Source organism: Melampsora larici-populina, assembly GCF_000204055.1.
Source record: "Melampsora larici-populina 98AG31 unplaced genomic scaffold MELLAscaffold_54, whole genome shotgun sequence".
NCBI lineage: Eukaryota > Fungi > Basidiomycota > Pucciniomycetes > Pucciniales > Melampsoraceae > Melampsora > Melampsora laricis-populina.
The window spans coordinates 362,582-383,497 of NW_006768818.1; the positions used below are offsets into that span (position 1 = coordinate 362,582).

The 20,916-nt window shown below is 38.0% G+C and overlaps 2 protein-coding genes across 2 annotated transcripts; one reads left to right on the forward strand and one right to left on the reverse strand.

The window, feature by feature from the left end:
- Positions 1-7,364: 7,364 nt before the first annotated feature.
- Positions 7,365-7,895, forward strand: MELLADRAFT_92969 (uncharacterized protein; the record flags this gene model as incomplete). The annotated part of the gene is made up of 2 exons (XM_007415813.1): positions 7,365-7,643; positions 7,710-7,895. 2 exons carry the CDS (start codon positions 7,365-7,367, stop codon positions 7,893-7,895), a joined length of 465 nt encoding a protein of 154 aa, XP_007415875.1.
- Positions 7,896-13,381: 5,486 nt separating this feature from the next.
- Positions 13,382-14,500, reverse strand: MELLADRAFT_67514 (uncharacterized protein; the record flags this gene model as incomplete). The annotated part of the gene is made up of 1 exon (XM_007415860.1): positions 13,382-14,500. The coding sequence occupies one exon, from the start codon at positions 14,498-14,500 to the stop codon at positions 13,382-13,384; it is 1,119 nt and encodes a 372-aa protein (XP_007415922.1).
- Between the last annotated feature and the right edge of the window lie 6,416 nt (positions 14,501-20,916).

The window sequence follows — 20,916 nt, forward strand, 5'->3', positions numbered from 1 at the left end:
TACTAATGTGTGTGTCTTACTCTGGCGCGTTACTCATTCTCTACGATAGTCTTCCTACCACTTTCTTTTCATCCTGCTATTCGCAGGTGAGGCGTCGAACCTTCCGCCCTTCTTTCCTACCTTACGAGTTCACATAGAACTCAAACTACCTGTTCTGTCCAGGTGATTACTCATTTCTCTTGTCTATCTTAAACTAGTCTTTTTCTTTCTTTATTTTTGCTTGATGTGTGTGAATGAATTACGACCGTGTGGAAACTGAAGCTCGAGATCTTCCTACCACTTTCTTTTCATCCTGCTATTCGCAGGTGAGGCGTCGAACCTTCCGCCCTTCTTTCCTACCTTACGAGTTCACATAGAACTCAAACTACCTGTTCTGTCCAGGTGAGGCGTCGAACCTTCCGCCCTTCTTTCCTACCTTACGAGTTCACATAGAACTCAAACTACCTGTTCTGTCCAGGTACATCCCATCTTTGGCGTAGACATTCAGTCCGCCTGAACTCGTTTCATTTGACATTAATTCATCATCAAATCCAAATGATTCAATTATTGGTAATTTAGCTTTTGGACTATAAAATGTTGTTCCATACTCAATGTCTTCTGAAATTATGGCTCCTTTTCTTCCAGATACGACTGCATATACTTTGTGACCATCTAGATCGAACTGAAAAAAATACAAAAATCAAACTTCAAGAACCACTTTGATCTCTATCTTTTGAATTAATAGAACAACTTACTTGATTCTACGGAAGTTTTAGTAAGATCAAGTTATAAATTTTGAATTGAAAAACTCATCCCTGATAATGGTTCTGCACATAGTAGTCCTTTGAGTGTGGTTAATTGAAATGCAGTTTCAATCAATTCATCAATATCACGTACATCTATACTAGCTGAACTGGATTCATCATCTTGATCTGTGTCCGTTGATAGAGATGATGATTCTGATACGAGTGATGAATCTGGTTTTTGTTTAGTTCAGTGTTTTATTTCTAAACAAAAACGCACACCTTAGTAAACTTGTTATACACCAAATTCAAATCGTATTGAAAAACACACTTACAATTGATTTGAACAAGGTAATTGATCTGATGACACATTCGGTCCAATTCGTCTAGGTCCAAATGCCCAGATCTTTTCCAGATTGTCTTTTAAATATTGTTCATTGAGTAGAAGAATGATAATCATGATATGTTTCATCCAAACTATTCCAGTTAATGGTCCCAGCTTTGACAGAAGTAATATGATCAAGATCCGTTGAAATCGGTAGTCATCGTGTTTGTTCGCGTGCTCAAAGCATCCGGTCGTGCTTTTTTTGGGTTGAATCGAGTATTGCGGGTAAGAGACGGAGAATCGGGAGGCATGAGAGCAATCTGAGAGCGATGAAGGGATTGTTCAAAGATGGGTAGGAAGGAAACAAGTTTGAGATAGGGGAGAGCGGAGAGGGGGGCCTACTACATGTGTAAGGGTACGCTCTGCGGTATGCTTCCATGGCTTGAGGGGCCAATGTCTGTGTAGTCATGGGGCCGGTCCGGGCGCAAAACAACTTAGGAGCCCTTTTGTTGGTTTTAATGATCTTTGTTGCCAGTTGTTGCCCCATCGAGGTGATGGAAGGGCATCAAAAAGGTAAAAACAGGGCTCATCTGTGAAGTTGTGCCCGCTTAAGGAGCCCTCAAGGCGCCCCAGAGGTCCGGCTTACGCTTAAAATATTTGGGTTTTGACGGGCCGCGCGGGTATTGATCAAAACCCAAGGGGCACCGGATATCTGCCAAGGGGGCGCTAAATAGTGGGATCCTTACTTTTTTATTTGATCACATCCTTAATCCAATCAGCCATCCCATTAGATCAAGATGATCTTTGATTTTGGGAGCGGTCATGAACCATGAGGGTTTTAGAAATGGATTGAGGACAGTGCTCAATTGGAATTGAATTCCTGCGGTGCGAGGACATTGCAAGTCGATGGCTATGAAGCTCGTTGTAGGTGAACGAGACAGATGAAGCTGGTCTTTAATGACTGTTTTTGATTTTATTGGGGGAACAATTGCTCAGATTGTATGTGGTTATTACCATTACCAAACAGAAATATCATCAACGGAAGTCAATAGACGTCTGTTGACCTCTTTTGGATATCTGTTCGGTAATCTCAATATCCAAATTACAACTATCTCTATCTGCCCCTTCATATAGGGGCAAAACAAAATTTTGATTTCAGGGCACATAATATGCAAAAACAATCCGAACGGATCCTTAGTTTTTTGTTTTCCCGCCCACCACCATTTTGATAAACAAGGTATTAAGTTTTATGTGGTTCAATTTTTTTCTTTCATGTTTTGGTTATCACTTTCTCTCAACAACAGAGTAGGGGAGAACTCCAGTGGAGTAGCTCAGCACCAAGTGTAATTGCCCTTTCAGTAGTTCTTCTCAATTTTTCTTGTGTCCCACACATTGGGATCAAGAAAATGCAATCCAGGCCTCAGGGCCACCATGAGTAGCATGACTGGCCCCAACTGTTGCACCTGAAACAGGACCCTGGCTTTTGCCTATGGATGCGTCTGATCTGACCCAATTTTTGGTTTTTGGGCTCTACACTACACACCAGTCACACCTTCAGGCTCCAAAGCACTTCAAAAGATGCGCATGGACTGGGGCTATTGGATGAGCCCAGTCGTGGCTCTGCCACGTGCCTCACTGCGGTGTAAAATGCAAAGGCACAAAATTTTTCTTGACCTCTGAGGCCAAAACCCAACCATTGAATTTTCGCTGTTACATTGGAATATCTCATGAACTAGTAGTGTTAAAGGGTTAAAAGTTAGTCCATTCGAAAGCCCTTGTCTATACGCATCGTTTGCACCACTGTAGCTGTTGTAAAAGCGTAGTGTGATGCGTCCACACCCTATAAACATTTAAAACAATCGTCGGATTTTAGATCAGACGCATCTATAGCAGAAAGCCAGGGTCCTCCTGAAACTGATTTCAAAACATCCAGTCAAATTCACACTTAACTTCATTCCCGCACTTGACTGTATACAGTTGCCTCTGAAATGACCCATACACCCAACAACCCATGCTCTACCTTAGCCCATATATTTTTGGCTCCATATTTTTATAGGGGAGGGAAATGGTTCAGAAACCCATGACTCTACCATTTCCCTTAACCCATACATTTTTATTGAAAACTAGAGACAAAAAAAGCCATAGTTCCCCCCAGGAAAAATATCAGATATTTATCACACAGGAGAATCTTGAGGCACGTCTGCAAAGCTATTTGTAGCCATTTTAATCCATGATCCATTCCACACAAATCATCAAAGCTCAATACAATTTCTTCTACCAAAAAATTCTTCCTAATGACTTATCAACTTTTTCTGTCTCAAAGATTGAAGAAGAATTTGCTAGATTGAAAATTGAGGATGTTCAGTGCACAATCTCTCTATGCCAGCTGATGATCAGTGAAGGGAAGGCCCTCTCTGAAGCTGAAGAGAAATTCATTGATGATGTGTGGGCCTTTAGTGCAGCACACTCCAAAACACTAATACAGCCTACCCTTTTGTCTTTCCTTTCTAAATCATCTTGAATATGTAATGAAAGTGCTCCACAATCATGTCTCAACTTAGTCTTGAATCTCTGCAATAACCCACAAATCCACTTGTATGGGTTATTACAGAAAATCTTGCTAGCCCATACTTTGTGAAAACCTATAGCTTTTGAAAATTTGCATTGCCACGGTGATTCAAAAGGGTCAAAACCAATCAAAAATTGTTTTTACAGGGCTTGTATTTGCCCTCCGTATTCTCAAAATCATCAGAGAAACAAAACTTGATCAAAACAAATACCCGCTTTCACACCATGATGCACTTTTCCAAAAAATCATTCATTCTCAAACTGGCTGTTGAGTCTTTACCCTTCAGATAAATCAATTATGTAACTAACAATCTTAGAAGCCCTTTGAGTAGCTTGCTCAGTTTTGACTTGTTGAGCAATCTTCTTGGTCAGGTTTTCTCCACAACTCTTCTACAATACCTTTCTTAACGCTATCAATACTCTTTGTTAAATTTGACCTACATAACGTAAGGATGGTTGGTAATCGTTCGGACCGTGTTTAGAGATATTATAAGTGTACTGATTCAGTACCCTTTGATTCTTGGGTGTATGGGATAATGTTTATTGTTTGTGAACGTAATAAGATTACCTTTGTACAGCATGGATGACATTTTTCATCCTGATGCAGACAAACTCACCAACATTTCTATCAGGAGAGTATGAAGCCGCAAACTCATCAAATTCCCTTGCTCCTCATAATAGGGGGTTTCAAGTTCAATTTTCTTTTGCGTAATTTTTATAAATTCGGACTACTTGTTTGTAAGAAAAATCTTCGTAAACCATGTATTTTTAATTCGGGACACCTAAAAAGGTGTCCCGCTGTAAAAAATTTACGCATATTAGGGGGGCTTCAGTCAAATTTTTTTACTACTTTTATCGTAAAAAACTTTTCCCAATTTCATAAAATTTACGCAAAATTTTATGAAATTAGGGGGTTTCAAGTCAGAATTTTTTTGTGAAACTTTTTAAAAAACGGACAAGTTTTTTAGATTTTACAGTGGGTTTTTTTTCTGCAAATATACGGTCAACACCATTCGGGACACCTAAAAAGGTGTCCCAATTTTTTTAAATTTACGGTATATTTTGCAACATCGGACAACTTGTTGGACTGTAAAATACCGTAAATTTATTGACTTGAAACCCCCTATTGGGAAATGTTATACAACATCCCAAATTTTTTTAAGCAGCAAATTTGCGTAAATTTACTGCTCAGAAGGAGATCCAAAAAAAAAATTGGTCCTTTTTTATGAATTGGGAGAAGTTTTTACAGCACGGTACCGTAAAAAACTTTCCCCAATTTTTGAAGAAAGGGCCGTAAATATTTCAACTTGAGCCCCCTTATTTTAAAACAACGGGCAAGTTGTTGTAGCGTAAAAACACACAAAAAAATCTAACTTGAAACCCCCTAATGAGGAACTGTGTTAAGTGTGATAAAACAGACTCTTCTTAAATTAATCAAACTTCAGCATTGGTATCTTGTGTAAGCTACCATGTTGATCAAATCTTATAACATCTTGTTCTTCCCTTCGTAGCCAGAGGAAAATGTTTCCCCAAAAACCATATGGAACTTATAAATCTGATTGATATTGCACAATTTTCACATCATTTCTTGTCTTATTTTTTAGCATTTCTTTATCATATGAAGCCATATCCTTCTCTCGAGCTTATTGAAAGTATTTAATGAATGTCCTCTTACATGTACAAAACCTATTACATTGTAAAGGAGATACAAAGAGATAAGTTCTGATGCATCCAACAGAAGCATAAAGCTTGATGTAACGGAATTTTTACTGTGATAAGAGACTGATGTAAGGCATCCAGTAAACCTTCAAGTAGTTTACATGCTGACCAACTTGATGAAGCAGCAATGAGTCATCGCACGTGACACAAATGGCTTTTTGCTACCGCACTTTATATCTGGAACAAGCCTCACTATCTTGAGATATCCACTTGGATCCATCATGCTCAGGTAAAGATATAAATCAACTTGGTTGTCGAATTAAGACATGCTGACTGCTTTGGAGTGTATTCTATCCATTCTCTTCCTTTCCACTAAGCTTGCCAACGTGAAGGCATGGGCTGACGGCGATGGTGAGGATTTCAAAACCTACATTGAGCAGTGTGTTCAATCAGGTCAGAGTATCTTTGAGAAATGCTTGTTTGTCCATCAGGTGTAATATTTCCTGAGCGTACTTGTCAAAAGATGAGTTTCTCTTCGAAGGTGAACGGGGTCTTGCTTTGTTCATTTGTAACAGTTTATGTTAAATATTAGACCCTTTCTTCAACAAGGAAAATTCCTTCAGGTATAAATCCCTCAAGAATGAGGATGACTGTAGATAGACTTCCAGGGCTGAGAGGGGCAGGTGAAGAAAGGGATGGATTCAAGAATCATGAGGAACTGCAGTTCAACAGCAGAAGATGAGTTGTACCCAAGCATACTGAGAAATGATTTGTGAGCAAGGTTAATCCAGCACGACTGCTGAAGAAGATGACGGAGGTTCATAACATTTGGTTGAGTTTCCTTTAGAGCATCCACAGTGGTGGGCTCCAAATCGGGGCTATCGCCAAATTTGGTGACTGAGCCCCAATTTTTTGGTGCAATGGCAGTCCCCATCGCCAAATTTTTTTGTAGCCGGCTTCAAATTTCGAGCTTTGGGCTACATATTTGGCAACAAAAAGCCGGGCTCCAAATTCCCGCACTTGTTCAATCCCATACCTCACACATGTAAGCCCACGCGTACCGATCTCAAAGTGTGTGTAAACACATAGAATCTACACTTTTGAAGTCCGAACGACTGCATCCGGATTGATTTGGGGCCCCACCAAATTTGAATTCGCTCGATTTGGAGCCCCGATTTGGAGCAGGACCCAGGAATGCGCCTACAGAGGTATCTGATGAAACCTGTTTTTCAGTTTTTGGGCTCTACACAACACACCACTCCTTGTCTCAAGGTCCAGAGCACTTCAAAAGATGCGCATGGACTAGGGCTATCAAATGAGCCTACTCCCAGCCCCTCAACTCCCCTCACTTTCGCGCAAAATCGATTGGCGCAATTTTTTTTCGTGCCTCCAAGGCCTGATTCCGACGTTCGATTTTAAGGCTCTTTTTGACCGTTACATCCCATTATCTCAGGAAGTATTTGTGCTATGAGGTTGAAAGCTAGCTTAAACGAAAGCCTTTGATGTCACGCACATTTTGCACTACTGTAGGTGCTGTGAATGTGTCGTTTAGTGCCCTCAAAACCCGCCAACAAAACGTCGGAATTTACATCAGATACCTCTCTAGGCACATTCCTGAGTCCTTTTGGAGCCCACCACTGTGGATGCTCTTACACCGACATGCCAACTCAACTCAAATTTAACTATCAGATTCTCCATCTTCTCTCCTCATCAGGAGCTCCATGCGTCGGGAGCACGTGGTAGCATACCGCAATTGAAGTTGAACCCTCGAAATGTTATTCTCTATCACGGAAACCTCATTCATGTAATGGATGAATGTGTCCCCATACAGCATGTGCGACCCTCCTTGGCCATTACTACTGTGCGTAACTCAGTAAGCACTCACAAGGGTAAACTGATCATAGGGTGGCTCGCGCCCTATCACCTCTCGCATAGAGGAAAAGATAATGGTAAATTAGTCTGGAATTTGATATAAATACCTTGGTCTTACTGCCAGTTGGTCACGCCTACCTTCATCACCTTTTCCGCAACTCTTGAATCTCAAATCATCACACTCTTCAAAACACGTACCAATCACTACGTTAACCAACATGTTGCAATACACCCTTGCTATTTTCGCCATCCAAGCTGCTTGTGCCTCTTTCTCAAAAGTAGATGCACGTCAGCAGGTCAATCTCGTTCAAAGAGATCTCACCATCAACACTCTTACCGCCCTATACACCTTTCCCAAAAACATTCGTTGGGAGTCCGGTACGATCAATAATGCCACCGCTCCTTATCTCACGACTGTCACATCTAAAACGCCAGGTGCAATCGATATCAGAGGTGCGGGGGATGATGTTAGTGAGCTTGTAACAACCATCACCACAGTAAGTTTAACTATTCATCAGAACTCCAGTGCCGATGATTGATATGTTCTCAAATTTTACGTTTAGAACGCCGCTAGCTGTGATCCAGCAAGCTACACAGGAACAGACAAGATGCAATATGTGTTTCAAAAAGATCATTGGAGCATCACTAACAACGGCAAGTCGGGCCCAATTCATTATGGTTACAAGCGTACAGCATCAGCTCCCAGGAATTCACTTGTTGGAGAGGTTAGACTCACCGAATCATTCTAACATTTCTGATGCGGATCTCAGGTTGGTCACTCTACATCTCATAAAATTATCCTATCAATTCTGAACCTAACTTAGGACTCCCATCTGTAAGTTCTTCTTAGGTTTTGTCGAATTGATTGTATGAGATATGAAATTTAATCAATACTCTTCTACAGTGGGATCTCGTCTCCTTGATGATTGTTGCAAGCAAACACAGCGAAAAATGTAAATAGTAGATGAATCAACATGACATATTTGTAAGTCTTTTCAAAACCTTAGATTTGTATCTTTTTTTCAAATTTCGACACTAACATTTCTCATTTCTCATTTCTCAATTCTCATGAAGCTATCACAACTACATGTTTAAATACTCTCTTTTCATTGATTCTCGTCACCACTGCAATGTAAGAAATGAATAAAATGCGACTTGATTGTAGCAGCATTGAACAATACAATTTCAACCCAACCCCATTGCTAAATGATGAATTGATCTGTCATACAAGAGAAGATTTGACATCTATTAAAAGACCAAATTTGATGAGGGTTTGTTTAACAGTATCCTCACGCCTTCCCCTATCTATCAGATGAGAAGAAAGACTCGATTTTTTGGATGTCAACACTTTTCAAAGACAAGGGATTCAATCACCCGATATAATGTAACTCAAAGTTACCAAATCAGAAGCCTATATCTGACATGATATATAACAGGAGGTGTATAGCAAGGAAAGTGCTGAGGGGTAACAACTTTGAAATATTCTGGTTGCAGTTTTGAGGTTCCTACTTTTCCGCGAAGTGATGCTATTGTGGTACATTGATTATACAGGCGTGTCATGAATATTTCACTTAGACTAGCGAGTAGGATGTCACATTAACAATAAAAAAATGACAATCTGCTGACAATCTGACAATCAAACCATGAGTTTGTTTCCAACCATTGACAGCACAGCATAAATGTAACCAGAGTCCAAACTTTCAGCTTTGGGATTCCAAAGTCCATGATAGCCATTTTTTCTTTGGGTTAAATAGGAACAAATTTGATTCAAACTCTGAGTTCCATTCCAATCCACCAAACATTTTCACTGAAGATACATAAAGGTCAAGACAGCCTGATTTAACATGCAGTAGATCCCAAAGAGGTTAACTGAGGTTTGCCAGCAAAATCCAAGTGATTTGGCTTGGAATTCTTGTCAAGCTTTGTGAGATTGACTGTACCAAATAGACTTGAAAATATCCCTAGCATGCTCCTGTATACCCTGGAATACTCAATTTTACCCCACAATCAGTTTTCAAAATACCTTAACTAGATTTCTAACAGGGAAGCCTGAATAAGCAGTATATACATACCAGAGAGTTCAATTATGACACCACTTATTGGTAGTGAATCTTCGGGAGGCACGAAGCAGCACAAGGGAGCATAGTGTAGTCGCTATCACGCTTCATTTGCATTCATGTTTCCTCGCATCTTGAAGAGGTCCCGGGTTCAATCCCCGGTGCTTCCATTTCTTTTGATTCCCTTGAAACTTGTCATTTCCGGGACCAAGAGCTTTTTCCTTTGATGAAAAAGAAAGCTTTTGCATTTCTTCCAGTTAAAAATCCAATTTCTAATTGAGATTTTGTTTCTTTGTTTGATTGATAAACCACATTATTTATTGATGCTTGAAACCTCCTTTTTGGTAATTTGTAGTTTGTACCTTATGTACTCAAGCAACTGGGAACCCACCCTTTTTGTGCACAAAAAATACCCAATCCATTTCAGTTCATAACATGTGGTTCAGGACTCTTAGGACTTAGAAGATACAAGTTAAGGGATTCCTTTTGAACCTTATGTGTCTGCTCAAAGTTAATCAACTTAAGTCTATTTGAAGACTGGTCCACCACAGTAGACGGTTGATCACCTAGGAGGTGAGATCCTGAGAGAACATGGTAGAATTCAACACAGAGGAGATACAAAGTTTTCCTGTGTGCTACCAATCTCTAATTGTCACGGCAGCTCTGTAAGAGCTGTCACTCTATGAAATGTCTGTGACACCTCATAATCCTTACAACTTACACATTACTCACTGAAATGGACTGTTGAGTACTGTCTCAGGCTTTGGGAACACATGAAAAGATTCAATCACTTTGATCTCAGAGTCCTGTTTGATATCATTCCATTCTTGTATTCTGGTCCAATAGGTATGGAAGAAATATTCAATGTGTCAGTTGAATCAAAGCAGGTTTTAAGCACCCATGTCTGATACACAATTGTGACAATCAAATCAACAAAGGAAAAGGGTGCTGACATTAGTTTGGATTTTGACTCAAAGTAAGATACCATGGAAGAAAGAGCATTGGTTTGGTAAAGATTTTGGCCAGAGATGAAGTGCAATTTTGCACATATTGGAAGGTTTTTCATCAAGTTTTTGATAGGCTTCCTTGGCAATGGTTTGAATATGATGTGATGGTGCCTGCAGACAAAGTGGTGACCATGTAGGCTGCGTAGTGATGAGAGATAGATGAGATGTCAAATGATGGTCTGATAGTAGTCTGATAGTGGCAGCCATCTCAATGTCTGTCCATCTGACATGATCCGCTGCATACTGCTCTGAGAGGTGGCTGTGGGGCATGAAAGTGGTCCCCGTCCACCACACTGATTTCCTGATCCAACATGTACATAATCTCAAAGGGACAGCGGTTGTGGGTCAGTTGGGAGCTAAAACCCCATTTTTTTGCAGCAGGTTGCGTCAAGTGTTGTTGGAGCTTCCTGAAGAAAGAAAAGACATTTATGGAAGTTGAAATTTGGTTACAGGGAACAACTGTATTGGCAAAACAAAATTGAAAAGAATGCATCCCTTGTTCTGTTACAAGAGGGGAGCATAGCATACACCCAAAGAAAACAGGTGACAGTGACACTGTATATAGTGTCTCACTGACACTTGGGTTTTGAACCCCCCCCCCCTTGGCCCCAGGTCAGCACCCAGGCAATACTACGGGTGATGCATCACCTGTTTGCCCAGGGTGGTATGTTAATGGCCATGTATTGCACTTCACTTTCATTTATATCTCATTGTACCTTGAAGAAGTCTTAAGTTCAATCCTTGATGCTTCCACTCCTTCTGGAACACCATCACTCATCAATCCAGGTTCAAAGAACTTTTTTTTGTTTGTTGGTTGATTGAAAAGAAATCTTTCAAATTTGTTTCAGTCAAGGTCAATTTCTCATCCAAGATTTGGTTTATTTTGTTTGTTTGATAAAAACAAATCTATCAATGCTTCAAACTTTTTTTTCTTTGGTCATTTGTGGTTTGTACCTTTTGTACTACTATTGTATAAGTTTTTTGAATCAAATCATAATGATGTTCATCAACTATTTTTTTTTACAAGTTTTGCAAAACTATCATCCAAAACCATTTCTTGTGTTGCTTTGTAATCAAAAAAAGTCATGTATCAATAAATGTCAAAAAAAATAGCTCAGAAAAGAAACTTTATATATTTATATATAAAATCATTATTATTCTTATTCTTATATTAGCGGTGTACAAACCTACAACCCAACATGAAAACCCATGAAAAAAACCCATGAAAACCCAACTTCTTTATGGGTTTTTCTGACGGGTTTTTTTCATGGGTCGCCCTGGAAAGGTTTGAACGCCCCAACTCCTAAAACATGTCTTGAAAGTTGAGTCACAGGCCACACGCTGCTCTTGTCATCACTTGAGGCCTTAACTTTACTCCACATCTCTCTTTTTTGCATCCAGCTCAACCACCGCGCTTTTTGTATTGATAAAGGTTTTTCTTGATTTGAATCTCACACTACTTCAAGGAAATTTTAGTTTTGAAAGTTTCATCTCTTTTTGTTTGAAATAAAACGATATCTTGTGCTTTTTTGAAATAAAACAATCTCGTTTGCATTTGACTGAAAACAATATCTTCGCTTTAGAAGTATCATCTCAAAGTCTTAGAAGCCAACTTCAACAGTTTCTTTTTGAGATGAAACGATATGTTTTTTTATTGAAAACGATGTCTTCATTTCAAAAGTCTCATGTCAAAGGTCTGAAAGGCAATTCAGATCAGTTTTTGTTTGAAGTAAAACGATACATTGTGCGATCGTTTGAAATAAAACAATCACTTTTGAATTCTTCAAATTGCAAAGGTTGAAACAAACCGAAGAGAGGGAAACTTTGAAATCAGCATACATCAGGTATTTAGACAAGCAGCATATGTTTATTTTGTAAGGATTTGTGTTATTTGGGTGTGTTGCGTTGACCAAGAAGGGGTGGGGTTGGTTGAGTCTACATATATCGAACACAACTATTTTTTTCAACAAACGGGTGGTGAGATCTAGACGATTTCGACCCATGTGAAAAAACCCATGAAAAAAACCCATGAAGAAGTTGGGTTTTCATGGGTTTTTTTCATGGGTTTTCATGTTGGGTTGTAGGTTTGTACACCGCTATTCTTATTATTATGTACACATATTTCATCTCTTCTTTAACCCCTTTCAAACGAAAAAAAAAAATGATCAAAAACAAAAAAACAGAAAAACTGAAAAAATGAAAACTTTACTACTTAGAGACAAAAACTAAAAAAAAGGAAACCTAAAAAAACTAGAAAAAACTGAAAACAAAACTAGAAAAAACGGCAAAGAAAAAACTTAATAGTACACCGGCCATTCATTTGGATTTCTTTCTTTCTGATATATATATATAAAAGAAAAGTAAAACAAAAAACAGTAACCAAAAAAAAAGTTATGTATCTTCATGTACAAAAGTAAAAAAAAGAGATAATTTTTTTCTTCTCATTATGATTCAAGATTCATAAACCCTTCATCAGGATGATGGTGATGATGATGATGATGGTTATGATGATTCCATTGGTTTGATGAATGCGGTTGTTGTTGTTGTTGTTGTTGTGGATTATGATTCACTAAAAAAACATCATTAGGTTTCGAATTTGAATTAACAGTTTGGTTTTGGTTTTGGTTCTTAAGTAATTCGATTTCTAATCTTAATTGATGGTTTTCTTGAATATGTTGTGAGACCATATCTTTGAGTTGTTTGATATACTCCACAGATCTAACAAAGCAGCAGAAAAAGATGAAAATTAGTTTTCTTAAAATCATCTCAAGAAACCCATAACCCAAAAAACCAAAAACATCAAATCGAAACTCAAAAACTCAACTTAGTCAAAATAAATCCTTTATTATGTTTAGGATTATTAAGATTGTTTGAAGAAGTCAGATTAGAATTCCCGTATTGATCTTGATTACCATTACTACTTTCTTCTTCTAGTGTTCCATTTCCTCCTTCTATCATACAAGGAGGTAAAAGTGTGAACAAATCTGAAATTCGATCATTTATATTTTCTCTTCTTCTTCTTTCAACTGCATTATGTGATTCTCTTCTTTTTCTTCTTTTCTCATTCAAAACTACATTACTACGAAAAAGAAAACAATAAGAAATTATTGATTAATGATTTTTTGAAATCTTTCATTTCCTTATCATCAAATCAAATCAAAAACTGATCACTTACTTGGATTCTAAATTATTTAAATCTTGATGACCTTCAACTGATCCAGATTTACCATTAAAGACTGGACTACCAATCAAAGAACTAATTTCATCTTTCATCATTGAAGGACCTAAGATTTGAGTTTGATGAGATAAGATTGAATCAGCAGGAGAAGAACCAAAACCAGATGGTTCATATTGTCCTAATCCGTTTCCATTTCCGTTCCCGTTTCCATTTCTTTCGATTTGATTTGAAATTGACCAACCACCTGGATCAGGTGAAGCAGTTTTACTTGGTCGATTTGATCCTAAGTTTAATGAAGTTAAATAAGTTGGTACTGAGATCGCTATTGGTCTTTCTGATTCTAGATTTCCAACATTCGGAATACTTAGAGCAGAAGATCTTGAAAGTAACGAATTACGAGATCCACCATTGTTAGGATGATTAGATGGGAATGATCCAGATGGTCTACGAGCAGATCTAGATCTAGGTGCAGGTGCTTTACCACTCATCGAACTTGTACGACCTGAACGTGGTAAATCTTCGGTTGGAGCAGATGAGAAACTACCATAATGGTGTTCAGCAAACATATCATTATGATGAGTTGGACCAGATGAATTATAACCAGAAGTAGGTGAATAAATATCATTTGGAGATAAAGCTGAATTAGAAATCGAAGGAGAACAAGTAGATTGATCTAGATGACGTGGTAAACTTCGTAATGGTGTATGTTGTTGTTGTGGTGGTTGTGGTTGAAATGTATTTTGATTTGATAATTGATCATGATTAGATGGAGTAGCGGAGAATGAAGTGTTTAATGGATCTTCAAAATTAAAGGAAGATGAAGTTTGAACGATTAATGATTCTAATAATTCATTATCACTCAGACGAGCAGATGTATGAGAACCGAAATCAGAACCGAATCCATTTAGATGATTAAATGGACTACTACTACTGTTATGATGTTGTTGTTGTTGATGTTGATGTAACATTGGTTGAGATTGAGATTCAGATTGAGATTGATGAATTGGTATAGGAGTAGGTGAGACGTGAAAACCTTCAAGTCTTCTGGGTGGTTGAGATTGAGAATGTTGAGAATGAGAATGAGAATGATGAGTAGGATCTTGAGCGAACATGGTCAATCGATTTGTTTGGTTGATAGGGTAATGGGTTTAATGTTCTCCTTTATTTTGATCGGATATTGAGATGAAGTGTGATTTGATATTTGAAGTGAAGTGGCGAGGGTGATGTTGCGAGGGTTATTGGGCTGATGTTTTGATTTTGAGATTGGTAAAGTCTGATAAACTGCTACACCGATCGGTAACTCACTCGATGATAGTGGTAAACAGCTCTCGAGAAGGGTATTTTGATGGAAGATGCAGATAAATATTAAGAATGTATGCGGATAGTGGTAAATTCAAATCAAAACAAATCAAAAAAAAAAGAGAAAAAGTTAAAATGCTGGATTTGTTTATCAGATTAAGATTCTTAATCTTGTAATCTAATCTAATCAAATCAAATCAAATCAGAAAAAGATGAGTTTGTATTTCTTAAGATTTCTTTCGGAAAAGTTCGGATTGTAAAATGAATCAGGTTTGATTTGGAAGGGAGCTAAGATGGTTTTGGTGTATTTGCTTTGTCGGAGATCGAGAAGTTGTAAAATCGGAATGAGAAAACTTGATCAAACTCTGGGAATTTTGACACTCAGACTGTGTGAGTGAGTTTTGGTTTTGGTGGGGAGAAGATTAAGTTCTAGATTAAAAACTTGAACTTGTTTCTTTCTTTCTTTCTTTCTTTCTAGGCTTTTTTCAACTTTACTACTCGCTGCTCAATTCAAACTGTACCTTCGAAACGAACAAAATTAAATTTGTGCATCTCATCATCACTTAACTCTCTTTTAATTCAAAAAGAAATAAGGCGAAAAAAACTTACCAAAAGCCTTTCTTTACAAGACCTTCAATTCTCATACAAAACCTCATAACATTCGGTCGGTCCAATGCCGAAGAGCTACGCAGCCTTTCGGCAAACATCAAAAAAAAAAACTCTAATTTCGATACACTTCCCCGGACTTGATGGGGTCCCCACATAATTTCTGATCCTGTATAGTCCTGTATTCAATTGATTTAATTAAATAGTGCAGTTCCTCGACGTTCCGAACGGATCACGTCATTTTGCACCTGTATGGTTTCAATCAATACAGGTTTTGTAATTATGGATCCAAAACTCAATTTAAACTTACCCCACCTCCTCGCGCATTGTCACTGTGCACACTGCACAGCTCAGTATTCATCACTTTGTAAATTCTATCGATTCTTCTCACTCACACCAATTCACATTAATCATCCGATCCTTATTGTACATATCTACAAATCAAGTATTCAACACAGCCTTTTCTTATCTTTCTTGAACCCTTGAGATCACTTTGTGATATTAGTTTATCAACCTGTAATGCAGTGCTTGAATTATTTACAGTCGATTTCAGAAAGCTTGGAAACTTTTGCCCGCCAAACTTGGGCAAATTGGCGCGGAATTCTTTCCAAGCTTTGTGAAACTGACTGTACATACAACTGAGAATCAACAGAAAGTCACGCTTAGTGCTCATCTTCCCTCAGTTTTGGAATACAGAAGTGTATTTTTGTGTGATCATTAAGGGAGATTGCATGAAAGAAAGAAGAACTTATTAATCAGGGAGATCTGACAAAAACAAAGAATTAACCAAACCAATACATACTTATGCAGTAGTGGTAATTGGGTCCGAGCACTTGAGACACAAATGTCAAAAAATTTGAAGGAAGATCACTTGATCTTCATTCTTTGACTCTGGGTATACTATGAGAAATCTTATTTCAAATTCCTACACACTTCTAGAAAACAAAGAATTGATCAGGTCCATACATACTTGAAGTTATGTTGTAGTAGTCATTGGATCCAAGAACTTGAGATACAAATGTTGGAGAATTTGAAAGAAGATCACTTGATCTTTGTTCTTTGACTCTGGGCGTGGGAAATCTTTTGCCAAATACTTGACACTTTGTTCTGTTTAACTCTTTCTATATATACAATCTTTGATCAGACTTTGTGTATCTTGTCTACATAAGACATGAGTTTGTGTTGTACAAAAATCTTCTCACATTATCATTGATGTTAATAAACTTATCTATGATCATGTATTATCTTTATGAAAAGATTTGTTCATGGTATTTATTTATTTGCAATCTTACTTGATTCATTCATCATTATTCTTTTTGTAGTGAAATGAATTAGAGCATCTTAAAATTCATAAAACTTGATTCCTATTCATCTTTCATTCTGATCTTAAAAATCAAAATAATCAGCTTGTACAAAGTATGAGATCGGCTTGTCTAGAAAAAAATGGAGTTTTTGGTTTGATTGGGAGGCTGAGCTACAAGTAAACCCACACTCAACTTATGTATATTACAAACTTGTTAAACCAAAAAACCACCATTTGGTTTTTCAATACAGACTTGATGTTTTTCCTCAGACCAAGAAGAACAAGAAAATCAAACTCAATGAAGCACAACTCTCAATTCTGATCATTTTATGTATCAAACATTTTAATCCAAATATACTTCTTTATTACAAGAAAACTCAAATCACTATTGTATAAGAAAAATCATTTGACTGAAATGATTGACAATCCAAATAAATTTCAAGCCCTTACCACATAAGTCATCATTTCTTTTCCAATCTCTTCACCATCCAAATTTACAAGACCAAGCCTATCAATCAAATCACCACTGATACAATTAAATCATATCAATCATGATATGTGTTGTCTGTTTTCAAAATCTCTTACATTTTATTCTTTGCCATGAGAGGTCTTGGTTTTTTGCCACACTAGAACCAAGTCTGAGATATATCAACAATATTTCAATCTTCTTAACCAAAAACAATTAACACTATCAAAATAGATCTCATCATAATTCTTCACATTTTTTTTCATCACCTTACTCAAAGAATTCTTATAACCAAAGAAGATCAATTACTCCATCCTTACCAGGGTCAGACTAACCAAATGCATCCTATTCAATCGCCAAAAAGTGGAAGCACCGGGGATTGAACCCGGGACCTCTTCAAGATGCGATGAATCATGAATGCAAATGAAGCGTGATAGCCACTACACTATGCTCCCTGTACGAAATACAGGTTCATTTACAGTACACAATCATTCGTGTATCTCTATAATATCATTATCTTTGCATTTAACAGAATAAAGCAATGAAACCTCTTGTATATCTCTGTCTCTGGTGCCAAAAAAAAAATATGTATTGTTGCAGATTTGTATTCTAACCTGAAGAATCAATGTGATGGATACACAGTTGGCCACCGTCAAAAACCATGTCAAGGCCGATATGATGCAGTCAAAGGTAGGGAAAACATTCCACTGACAGCTTTCAATATTGAGGCAAGGAATTCTAAGAGAGACTAGCTTCATATATCTAAGTTCTTTGATACAAAAAACACCACCTGTCAAAAATGAAATCTTCCACCAGAGTCTTATGGTGTGGATCTTGTCTCATGCACTTCCTTGGAATTGAAAGGATGATCATTCTCCCTGGGTTGCTTTTTGCTAAATTCAATGTGATATAAAGAACTTCTGCCACACATGAGTGGCCATAGAAGCAGCTGGGCTGTATGTATCCTTTCCAGCAAGTGTCCTGATGGAAATTACTGTGAGTTTTTACATCTTTATTAAATGGCCCTTTTAAATTTTCATCACTGACAACCATTTTGTTTCTCTGGTAGGGCCCAGGGAATGCAGGTAGATTCACCCTCATCCATAATGGATGCACCACCACAAACAATATCCATGCATTCATAGGTGCTGTGGTCAAATTTATTGATAACGTTTGGAATTGCCAAGTCCAACATATAATTCTGAAGTTAGTTGCTTGGCATCATAATGGGAATGCCTTGCACCACTATTAGTACATTTCATGAAGGAGCATAATCTTCAATATAAGATACTTTTCCTTCTTCATGATCAAACCTAAGACAATCAGCTTATTTTGGTCTATCTTGGTTTTTCAACCTTTTTTCCTTTGTTTCTTTCTTTTGTTGGATCTTATTTTCTCTCCCCCCTTTCCAAATTTCCACATGATTGCCCAGGTGAGAGGCTCTGGGTCAAAGCACATCACAATAGCTGAAGAGATGCACACTCAGCTTTTGGAAAATGAAGATGAAATTTCAAGTATACAGCTCAGTCCTACATGTGGAACCCCCAAACCAAGTAGGCTTGGCCTTTATTTCATAAGTTGTCATCAACTGTCAGGGTGGTTTGATAGAGCTTGGTTTTGAAATACCTTCACAGGATTAACAGTGTGGAAGTGTATTAGGGTCATTTACTATCTCCAAACAAACGTAAATCATTGCCAAAGAAGACAAGAAGGAAAGCCACACCACAGTCTCAGAAGTTATAATCCTTGAGGCCAGTGCTCATTTTGAAGCTGACAAGGCACCTTTGCTACCTGAACAAGAGGATACTGATCATGACTTGGAAGGAGACAAATTTGAAGTTGCCACTTCAGAATACAACACAGATACCAAGGGTTAGCTTGACAAAGAGACCCAACATTCTGTGAATATTGTACCAGAAACAACTTCCACCACTAATCATGCATTCCATACCAGTGAATCAAGAAATCAACCCAACCACCCCAATGTTTTAATTGGTCTGGTAAAGTCATTGACATCTTCATCAATTGGCTCTTGAGATTGCAGTAAGCTGATTGTTTTTTTTCTCAATTTGATGGTCTCACTGATGACCAATACTTCTGAAGAGCCTTTCCTCAAGCCCACCAAGCATCTGGAGGGTGATGGATCAACTGGCTCCATTGTTATACCTGAGTTCCATGCGCTCAAGGCTCACCTTGCCTGTTGGGCAAAAGGACTTCAAATTGAAGAAGATCTTCTACCAATGATTTTTTCAATGTAACTTTTGCAATCCTGCATCAACAAATACCTCAAAGAAGCTATGAATTGTGATACAAGGTTAATGGCCAGCCTTGTCAATCTATCCTTTTGACTTGAATTTTACACCCAAGAATTTGGACCACAGCATTTGCGGGATACAAAGTAGAAGCCGGACACATGCCTGGCTTCGTGCCTGGAATTATTTTGGCAGTAAATTTTGCTTTTCTGGGCAAAAGTCCGGGCCCAGAATTCAAATTTACTGCCAAAAAAAATCTGGGCACAAAGCTGGGCATGTGCCCGGCTTCTACTTTGTATCCCGTAATTGCTATACAATACTTGCCAAAAACCTCTTCCAAATGAGATGTGACCAGTGTAAGACTGATATAGGCTCAACGGTTCAAACTAAAGAAGCAGAAGTACCCTCTACATCAAACTCGAGCAAGTCCAAATTGAATAGTGAATTCCAGCTCTTCAAGTCTAAAGAGCAACAAATTTAGCTGGACAAAGTGGCTTCCTAATTGAAGGGGACACACCCCATGGCTGCTACAGAAAATGCAAGAGATTGCAAGACCGCTCTGTCATGGTAAAGGGTAAGTCTTCATTTCTTTCTCATAACTTTTTTCATTCATTAACATCCTGACAATAACTCTTTTTGCAATTTTTGGCGCTCTAGCACAAGACTATATGGGTCTCCTAGCTAGTTTGGCTATAGTCAAAAGGACTTTCTTGGCAGTGGCAGACATATGTTTTTCTGATCAAGCTTGGTTCCATATAAAATTGAGTACAATTTAGCTTTGGAGTTTTGGATTTGTCCAGGCGTGCCTCTAGCACATAAGTACACCGAGGGAAATGAAGCCATTCAGGCATTTGGGGGGGAAAACTCAAGGAAGGCAAGTAAACTAATTGAAATTGTGTATACAAGTTTGCAGTAGTTATTTTATCATAATATCAACAAGTTGCCAAAAAACACCGTTCAAAGGCTGTTATTTGTCTAAGTATGATTGCGCCTTGCGCCTTGCACACAACGGAGGCTTCAGTTGACAATTGTGTTACCGGCAAGTGGGACCCAACAGAACCCGTTGCCAGCAGCGCAATAGAGCACAATGCAATGGTCCGTCATTGATTTAAGAGACAAGATTGCCTTTTCATCCTATATCTCGTGTTATCAAATTGCTAACAAATGTCTTCATTCACAAGGTAATGACATATTCAGGTTTGTTGTCTCCCATTGTCTTATTTAGTCAAGGAATCTTTCTTTTATCAAAAATAGAGATATTTAAACACGTAGGAATGCTCATAAAACCTTCCAATCGATTTCTCATATGAATGTGGATATATTCATAGCGTCTTACTATTGTTTCAGATCCTATTTAGTGTTATGGCTCATGGAATGACTTGGTTCTGACCTTGTAATGGTCGTGCTAGAATTTCATTGTCTAAGACTGCTACTGCAAAGAGAATTTGACTCTAGACCGTAAATCACAATGGCGTTGATAATCAATGAAATCTAGACAAGCATAGCTGAAAGCTTCGTGGGGAGTGACAAAAGTCAGTGTGAAAATTTTGAAGATATATACGGTTCGGAGGTTCAAGAAGACTCACAAAGATAACTTGTCAT